This window comes from Cinclus cinclus, chromosome 4 (genome assembly GCF_963662255.1).
Source record: "Cinclus cinclus chromosome 4, bCinCin1.1, whole genome shotgun sequence".
NCBI classification, from domain to species: domain Eukaryota; kingdom Metazoa; phylum Chordata; class Aves; order Passeriformes; family Cinclidae; genus Cinclus; species Cinclus cinclus.
In genome coordinates, this window is record NC_085049.1 from 59,865,948 (window position 1) to 59,876,227 (window position 10,280).

Sequence of the window (10,280 nt, forward strand, 5' to 3'; positions counted from 1 at the left end):
CCTGTATCTCTCTCTCTCTCTGTGGTAACCATGCACTTTAGTTCCTCAGATAAAACAGCTGAAGACAACAGAGCAAATTCAGTGTACTCTTTCCCTGTTCAGCTTTTTTCTTCCATACAGTTTGAAGAGGAAAGTCAGCATGAGCAAAGCAGGCTGCCTGCCCAGCTATGGATGTTTAGCAGCATATAAAATGAATTGGCTCAAATTTTAGAGTACCTGAATTTCTTCTTTCATGTAGCTGTTTTCAATCACTTATTTTGAAGACATCATATTGACTATCCCTGAAATGAACCATGACCCTATTTAAGCCAACTCTGTTCCTCCCATTTGTACTCATACTCACCAGTTCAAGTTCACTGATGCTGTGCCCTCAATCTTCACCTTGAATCAACATCTTTAACTCAGTTTTTTCAAACACTCAGTACAAATCTTAAGGCACTAAAAAAAGAATTCTAAAAATGTAGGGCTAAGAGTAACAGAAGTATTCTCTGTTTAGAAAATTCTTCAATTAATTACACTACAAGATGAATTTAAGTTTAATGTTCCTAGTTAGCAACACTCATTTACGCTCTGCTTTTGTTCTTTATGAGAAATTCACTTGTTCAGTTTCAGTTTGGGCACTAAACTAACTGGGCTTCCAACATTACAAGGGAATGAAATTATTGCCATGTATTCACTGACTTTTAAAAATCAATACAAAAATTTTATTAAAATTTTAGAAGTTTTATATAAAAAATTTCTCGCCTTTTCAGAGGCAAAACCAAAACATCTTCTGATGCTCGACAGATGGCAGCAGCACACTATCAGATGATCTTAAGAAAGGGTGCAGGACCCCATCTCTTCACACCTTCCCAGGGCAGAAACAACTCTCCAGACCAGGGTTATCTCTGCAGGAATGCCATGACCTTAAATACAGCATAACACATCTTCACTCTCAAAAATCCAATCGAGTAAAGCAATGCAAGAGCCAGTGAAGCTGCATGTATCGTACATGGCTGCAATGGTTTCACTTGGTGCAAACACTGGGCTCTGAAATAACAAGCATCACACTCTTGCTGCAAGGAGTGAAATGTGCTCTTGCTTCACCACAGCTTCATGGGTCAGCCCAAGGGTCATGCCCATCGATGTCCAAGCTGCACTGCTGTGGGACTGGACTCAGCCACACTCCACAAGGGCAGATTTGAGGCAGAAATGAGCTCAAGAACTTTGGGTTAGAAGAGAACACAGGGCTGACCTGGGAGGACAGGCAACTCACCTTTTTCTGAAGCTTTTAAGTTATAAATGGAGCAAAGAGCAGGACTTGCTGGCAGTGGAAATATCTGTTCTTCAGGTCTGGCTTTACCCCAGGCATGTCTGGGGAAAGTCACACTCACTGTGTACGCAGAAGGACACTTCTGTCACAGCCACTGGTCCAAGCTCTGCTCCCTCTGCCCTCCCCCTTCCTCTCCTGGCAGCCAGTCCAGCCTCACTGGTGTGGCACGTCCCACCAGCACAGTCATAAAAGAGGCATCTCCCTTCATTTCCCACATGCATGGCATCATCTCCCAGCCCAGGACAGAGAGGGGCTGGGGCCAACGCTCCCCTCTGACCCTCCCCTTCTGTCCAGGGGTGAGAACACCTCTCCCCTCAGACACGTTCCCAAGGAGCCCCCCATCCCTGCTCTGTCCTCTGTCACGGCACCAGCAGGAAGGCTCCGGCAGCACAATTCCCGCAGCGTGGGCACTGCCCGGCGGCTCCGGCACAAGGGCTCAGAGAAGACCAGGGGAGTTCCCCCCATCTCATCAAAGTGTAAGGGGTTGTTCCGGGTCCCCGCCACCACCAGCTCCAGCAGCCGGACCACGCAGTCTGAAAACCAGTTCTTGAGGCGGAAATAGCCCTCCTGGAAAGAGATTCGAAGGCTGACGGGCCCCGTGGGCATCCGCACGCTCAGGCTGAACAAGCAGTTCCCCTGCGAGCTGTCCCGCACCAAGTAGGTGCCTACAGGCTCCCGCTGGAGCTTGGCGTGAGCCTCCCCCACGGACAAGGGGCCCCAGTAGAAGTCACTGGCCTGGAGGATATTGAGGGATCGCTCCAGGACTTCCCACTCGCAGCTGCGAAACATCCGGAAACGATCAGGCAAGCCGGGTGGCGCGGGGCTGGGGAGAACACTCCGATGCTGCCTTTGCAGACGAGAAACAGTGGTGTGTGTGCTGTGCAGATCATCTGGCCTCCCTCTGATCATCTCTCAAAGAGCCCATGAATCCTGGAAAGATGCTGCCTTCACCATGCTTCCTCCTTTGCATCCAGCCTGTGGGACAGAAGGAGAGTGAGGCAAACCCAATATCTTCTTCAACCTGGGCAAGACACTTCCCAAGGGAGAAAGACAAGCAAGAGTATCAAAGAGGGTACCAAGGAGCTACTGCATGTCACCGACCCCAGCTATGGGGACAACCAAGGATATATATGTGTGGAAAGGGCTGCAGCTGGGTCCCCACCAGCACAATGTGGCACTTTACCAAGCTCTGCATCCACTGGGTTTCTGTGATTCACAGCCAGGGGCTCCAGCAGGCTAGTTTGAACCCTGCAGGGGTTCATCTGCTGGATGTGTGGCCTTGAGATTGGAAAGACGAAGTGACACCACAAATCCAAAGGGAAAGATTTCTTAAAGCAGGAAAGTGTAATTTACTTTGTCATTCAGTGAAAGGTAAAAAGGTTTCCACACACAAACTCCAAGTTTTCCTCACACCTTTCTCCAACAAGACTGACAACAGGACTTAGCAAAAGCAGAACACAGGTATGAGCCTTTCTCACCAAATCCCAGCAACCACTTCCTTATCCCAAGTCATGCTTGTGTCACTATGCGAGGAGAAAGCAAAGGTCTCAGATCAAGATCCCTTCAAGAAATGTTACATCAACTTCAAGGCCGAGACTAACATGAATGAGTTCACTTAACACTGGTACCAGACATTACTGATGCCCTTCCAGACTCTTTCTTCCAGAAGGACAACACTCCCTGCCTGCAGACAGTGCTGCCTTCTCCCAGTCACCATCCTCTAATGTACTGTCATGACCCTGCTCATCTCCTGCACCCTGTGTTATCACCAGGCCGTTTTCAGAAATGCAGATTTCTGAACCCAGTTTTGCCATCAGCCATCCAAGTCACTTCAATTATATATATAAAAAATACATATTCTAAATGTGTGTGTCTGTACGGGCACAAATAAAAAACTACAGCCCTAAGCCAGAGGCTCATTCTGTGTGAGAAGCTGAGCTGTAACATACCACTTCCCCAGGCCTGACAAGTCAGTAGCTCGCCGCCAAACGCTGCCCTCGCTCCCTTAACATACTCCATTAACCCAGTCATACTCACTCACAGCACAGACATGCTTGGAGCAGAACGCAGTGTTGGCACGGCCTGCAGCAGAGGAAGAGACACACTTCATCTCCAACAGTCCCCTCCTACCACAGACTTGCCAGAGCATCGGGGCTAGGGGCTCCTATCAGGCAGGCACCCCCCCCCAGGGAATGTGCAGGAACCTGTGCTGGGCCTGCTCTGCAGGGAGATCTTTAAGTTTAATGTAAAGTTTAGCTCCTTGCAAGGTTCCCCTGTCTGGTACCCTTTGCCAGCTATTCAAAAGCCTAACATTCCTTTTGGTGCTCATGCCAGCAGGGTGGCCGTGCACACTCTGCATCCCAGGAGAGGAGGAACATCTTTTCTTCACATGGGCACAGTAGTTAGGGAGAGCAGGCATGCACCTGGCAATGTCTTACTACAGACATCTTTTCTAGTCTAACATCTCTCTCAATACTTAACAGTAATACCAATAATGTAGCTGCCAGGCACGTTTCATGTATGAAGCCATAAGCATCCTTTCCAAGAGCAGCCTGGGAAGCTGATCCAGCTTATAGCCCTGTGATTTGCAGTCCACAAGCCGCTAATGTCCCTGGTACTGTTCTGAATGCAGTTGATCCTGCCCTCCAGGTAGTTTCATAGTAGGAGGGAAATTCCATGCTTAGAGAAAGATGAGGGGTAGGAAGGAGTTAATCAAGTTGGGTTTTTTCTTTTCCATTAAGGAAAAAAAAAAAAAAGCAGCAGTTGAAAGCTGCTCAGACCATTCAGCAAGTCAGAATAAATCTTCGGTGAAGGTGATTTAGTGAGCTGGATGCAAACAAACACGGTCACCACTACAGCAACAAGGGCCATCTATCACCACTGAAAGTTCAGCACAGAAGACACCACAAGGGAGTTGTAGCATCTCTGTCCCACTCCTCCTTCTCTCTGCTGGGTGAGGAACCTATAGGGCCCTCTGACACTAGCTCCTATAGAAAACAAAGGTCATCCTCCAGGTGCCTCCAGGGCTGTGGCTATAGCTTTGAAAGGATTGATAAAGAACCCTCTGAAACAGCAACTTCTCTTGGGTCCAAATGGAAATTTTGCCAATTTCATGGGTCAAGGTGGGAAATTTAATTCAAGCACAAAAAGAGAACCAGGTAGCTTTCATTTCCAGGCTAGTTTTAAAAATAAAAACAAATATATAATTTGTGTAAGGCTGCAGATGCTATTTGACAGAAAAACAAACAAACAAACAAAACAAAAAAAAAAAAAAAAAACAAAAAAAACCAACAAAACAAAACAAAAAAGCCCAAACTGGTTTGTCCCAGTTTTCAACCTTGAGTCATTCACCCGTCCTTTAAGAAAAATCCACTGCTACTAGAAATCTGACTGACTAAGAACTGAGACTGTCATAATTTCAAATTCAAAGTAAATGCAAAAATAGCACCTTGAGGATTTGTACACTTGGTTTGAAATCTACATATAGGTCAGAGTCTCAGATGGGGGTAATTTGTTTTGCTTCAGTGACCCATTTCCAAGAGATAAGTGCCTGACCTGCAGCACAGCATTAGTTACAGTAATATTAGCCCCAGAAGTGCTTCCTGATACTACCTTTAAGATTCACTTTTAATGGCTCAACAGGTCCTAAGCATACATGACCTCCCACATCAAGGGGGATGTGCAGACCCAGGATTAGCAGTAAACCAAGCCAGGGGTGTAATAAAACACACATGCATAATTAGCTCAGCTGACTTGTCACACCATGATTTGCTTTCCCTCTTCTCCCCTGCAAAAAAACCCAAAAAAACCCCAACGCCCAAACAAGTTACTACCTCCCTACTGCAAGTCAGAACAATGCTTGCAGCCAAAGCAACATATCCTAAAAAGCTGGTGTCCTGCTAATTAAAAGGCTGGATAAGTTTCCCCAGACTTTCTGATCTACTGCAAGTTCAAGAGCTTTTCAAAATAAGTGCTCTTGACACAGGGCATTCTGCTTTCCTCCTCACTCATGACCCAGACAAGGCAGCACATTTTATATAAGGAGACAATTCTAGTAAACCAGGGGACTGTAGGCAGCATGTGGTGTCAGCCAAGCCAACCCTGTGCCCCAGGGCTTGACAAATCTGGCATGTTCAACATCAGCCGGAAGTATTCAGCTATGATGCATCCTCACACTCTTCTTCCAGGACACTTGAAAAAGCTTACCTCTTTGTCTTTGCCACCCATAGGGATGAGTTTCTGGATGTCAGGACTGGAAGTTGTCCAAATTCAAAAGCTCTGATGCAGCACTTCCCAGTTTTTGCACAGCTTTACATAAGAGCAAATCCATCCTTTGAAAAGAAAAAGACGTCCATCAAACAGGTGACTAAGCCCATTAGTTTGCTGTAATGTGGATCTAAAATACAACAAATCTGGGGACAGGTTGTTTGTCTCTATCTCTTTGATCTGTGTTACTGTAGAAACACGTATACAGCACTTCAGATAGCAACAGAGACAGCAGATTATTGCTGCTGTTATTATTATTGCTACTTACAAAGCCAGGAACTGATTAGGTCCAGGCAGCTCACAGGTGGCCCAAGGACAAATAGAAAGACCATAAAGGCGCCATCATCTTCCAGAAGCAGGAACCATAAAACCCAAAGAGATTTAAGAGATGATGGCAACAGGAATAAACCTAAGGATTCAGAACAGCAAAGTCCCAACTTGTGCTGAATACAACACACAACATTTAGAGTATTTTATTTGACACCACATAGGTATCCATTCACTGCTGAGTTATCCTAATTGTGACCCAATCCATTCTGGCCCACACTCTTCTGCTCTGCTTCCCTAGCTCTCAAGACTTTTCTTTCTCACCTCACAGATGGAAAAGTAAACCCTCTGACCCGATGGAGCAGCAGACCACCACGTGTGCAATCACATGTCTGTCAGTGGATCCATCAGCAAGCTGGAAAAACAATCCCAGCTTTCTGCATGCCTTTCAGAGGTAGTCCCTGCACAGCTTCACTTGTACCCACACAACATCACCTCTCTGCACCCTCCCCAGCCCAGTCTGAACTGGGCACACACCCCACAAGCTACACCAAGTTGCAGCTAGCATAACTGCAGGTTGATCCCATTATTACATTTTCCCACTACTACTCTATCTGGCTTTGACATATCCCATCTCAACCCTGCAGTTCTCAGAGCAGTTAGATGGAGGCTGGGATAATTAGGGAAAAAGCTCTCCCTAAGGTACCCTTCAAGCCCTTGCAACAGCACCCCTACTCCAGGCAACAGAGCCTGAGCTCACTTCTCTTGCTTGCACGTCTGCATCCCACGGAAACGTGCTGCCTACTGCTTTGTGGCTGGGAAGACTGTTTCAAAGGAAAGCTTGAGCAAAGGGCTGGAAGAAACCTCCCTGGTAAGAGCCAAGCAGGCAGCACTGGGTTTTAATGGTAGGCCAGCCTGGCTGCCAGACCGCCACAGACCAGCACTGGTGCGAGTCACGCTGTCACTGCCATGGTGCATGGTCACACCAATGCCCCCTGCCATGAGCACCCTGCCACAGCCAAGGTAACCAGGGCTGACCCAGAAAGGGACCATAGAGGGGGAAGGGAAAGGAGATGCACAGACAGATGTGCCAAAGAGAACAGAGGGTGCTGTGGTTAGAGGAGGAATGTGGCCCAGCTCAGCCAAGAGGACCAATGTTAATCACAGCCAACTTCTCCAGCACAAAGCAGGCCTTGGAGACACTGCAGTTCCCCTTGTCTTTTATGGCATGGCAGTTTGATGTGAGACTGCCATTATGCTTGACACATGAGATAATATGTGGGGAAAAAAACCAAACCACACCACACATACATACCCCAAACCAAAACTGCATTTCCCTACACAACCAGCATCGAAGGATGCAATATTTAATAAAATAAGCTGAAGCAGCACACACTCTGTGGCAGTTCCTATTTTGCACAGTAGAGACACAGTGCAGGAAGATCCTGCATGCAGACTCTGGGAATCAGCAGCTGGACACCTTGCAAGAAGACTTGTCTTATCAAACACCTCCCAACATTTTGGCTCCGGAGAACATACTTCAAAACCCACAAATAACTTTGCATGGATCTGATATTAATGTTTGGTACTTCTTAACATATTTCTCTATGGCATGTGTTTTCTTAATTAATATGGCACTTTGCTAATAGTGGCTAAAAGGTTTTTACTCCAAGAAAACCAACAAGACAGTGTCATGGGCACCAAATACTCTTCAAGGCAGGGAAGGCTGCAAGCACTTTGGTTTCTCCATGACACTCATTAAGAAAAACCCAACAAGGTGACAGTTAAAAGGAAAAACTAATTGTCTTTACTGGGCTAATTGAAGGAGCTGGAAGAAAGACATCCATTTTCAGGGTCCCCTCCTCAAACCTTGAAAATACTACACACTTTCAGAAAGACTTTCAAATAAAAGAGTCTATTCCTCATCAAAACAGCCCACTGTGAAACTGTAATCCTGCCATTTCAGAATAACAGAGAAGTCTCATCACTTCCTGAACTCGGCAACTCTGCAGCAGTCACAAGGAACTACAGCTTATTCCACAGCAAGTAAAGCTATAAAAACTACCTTCTGACTTCTGCCAATGACATCTTCTACTGGAGAGTGAATTATTGAATTATTTCTACCTTCTCCTGTAACAGGGGAAACAATAAGAAGGAAAAAAAAAAAAAAAGGGAAATCAGGAGGAGGTACTACTAAGTTCCAAAGCTGCAGCAGAGCCTATCCTGCTATGGCTTAAGCAAAGAGCATTGTTGCTTGCCTCTGGCCAACAGCATTTTTGGTAAGTGAGGGAAGCCCAGTCGCATTGTTACTCCTGACCTTTGCAGTTTCACAGCGAGCAGCCATTCCTGCGAATATCAGTGCTGCACAGCTACACAAACCCTCAGCTCTGTGCTTGGCCAGGGAACACAGAGTCTGTGCTGCTGCCTTGCTGTCCCTCCCCACACACCGGCTCAGGAAGCAGCCCCTGGAAAGGTGGCTTGAGCTCTCCCCAGTTTGGGGGCAGAAACAAGGAGACAGGGAGAGAGCACAAGGAGGAAGGAGTAAGAAGAAAGAAGCCAAGATAACAGCAGTCCCTCATGTCTCCCTACTCGAAATGCTCTGTCCCATCTCCCTGCTGAGAGGGAAGAGGGCAGCGATGCCCAGAGCTGACTCCAACCCATCATGGCTTCTCAGCATTACCAGCTCCCCCCATCCCCAGACCACTTGCACAGGTACATTTCCTCTGCCTTTCCCTATTAAACTGACTTTGTTCCAGAACCCCGTTTGAGGAAATGAGTAAATCCTGAGACACAAAGGCCATCAGTGGTCCCTGTGACAACCATGGCTTTTTATCAAAACCATCACATTGAGCAGGAAAGGAATTTTAAAAAGCAGCTAACTCTGAGAAATGAGCAGCGTCTGCAGCCAAAACTGGTTCAGTATCCTTACCAGAACTACGCTGCTAGAGGAGTCCCAGATGATTAACCAACAGGAGCACGGCGGGAGGGGGGGACAAGGGAAACACCCTGCCTTGACTCTTCAGAAGGACCAGCTTCAAAAGATGTGAGGAGCCATTATGCAGCACTAGTTACTGTGCCTTCAGGGGAAAGGGCAAGGGTCAGAAAGCACAGACACACCACAACATTAAGTTTTATAGTGGGGGATTTCCAACACATAAAATAAAGAAACTAGTCCTGAGAGTCAAAAGTAAAAAGACATTAAAAAAAATAAGTTATGAAAGGTTATTTAGGAAATCTTAAGTGACAGAGCATGCAGACCTCCCACAAATGGCACAGAGATGCTGCCTGGCTAAGAGGACAGGCTTGGGGGTCACACTGCAGTTATCAGCTGTAGGTGCAATAGCTTGCTAGGATTCCTGCTGTGGATCAGAGACATCAAACACACACTAGAAAACCACAGTCCCTATTCAAATCTCTCTACAACCTAAATAATCCTTCAGAAGATGACAAATATAATCCTGGAGGAGCCAATATAAAGGAGCATAAATTACTGACAGTAGGGAATTTATATGTCAAATTTATATGTCAAACTGGGACAGTAGGTGGCCAAGGTAAATGAAACAAAACCCAGAAAAACATATGGCATTTTCAGTTTATCAAAAACAGAAAACCTCAGGGAGAATCAGTTAGTTGAGTGGGATACCAACTAGTGGGGACAGGGACACCGCAGAAAAGTTACACAAGCAAGCAAGTATTATTTTTTTTCTTGCACAGGATGTTGAGATTTCCCAGTATTTAATGCTGATTAACCTGAAAGGAAAAAAAAGAGTGTGCTCTATCAGAAGAGATGGATGGGGGAAAGTGACATTAGAGCAGAAAGCCAGCTGAGCAAGATGAACTATACCCAGAGATTTTGAATTAGAAATGGATGGTTGAGAAACGAAGAGAGGTGTTCTCTCAGCCAAATCAGCAGTACTAGCAATTGCCAGAGGGCTGCAAGTATTGGAAGGAACTGGTTTTTTTGCATGTGCTGCTAAGGCAGGAGCAGCACAAGACTACCTGGTGTGGGGGAAAGCTAACCCCCAGGCAGAGTTCCCATCTGGTAGATGGTACCTGAAGAAGCAACAGATGACAAGAACACACTTTGTGCTTCCCCAAAGCAAGCCAAAAAGCGAGACACAGTACATGAGCTAAAGAGCCAGCAGCACACCAGGACCTGTACAACAGATGGGCAGAAGACATGAAGCCACAGGGTGAATGGGAGGTGGAAGAGGGGTGGCTGGAGGAAACCAGGCATTTCATTTCAGCCCCTACACATCAGGTCACCTTCTGCCACCCTCTCAGCCACTGCATCTTCCCCCTGGTTCGACCCAGCCCACTTTGCAGAGCATCCCACCCCACTCCCCAACAGGCTGGTGGGTACAAGCAGCCCAAAGGCTCCCTATCTCTTACACAAGCAGCTCCCTGCCCCCTGGCTGTGCAAACTTACATGCTG

At 46.6% G+C, this 10,280-nt stretch overlaps 1 protein-coding gene across 1 annotated transcript; it reads right to left on the reverse strand.

The window, feature by feature from the left end:
• Nucleotides 1-1,537: 1,537 nt before the first annotated feature.
• LOC134043238 (suppressor of cytokine signaling 1-like) lies at nucleotides 1,538-2,221 on the reverse strand. Its single transcript, XM_062491380.1, has one exon. It carries the CDS (start codon nucleotides 2,219-2,221, stop codon nucleotides 1,538-1,540), a length of 684 nt encoding a protein of 227 aa, XP_062347364.1.
• Nucleotides 2,222-10,280: the final 8,059 nt, after the last annotated feature.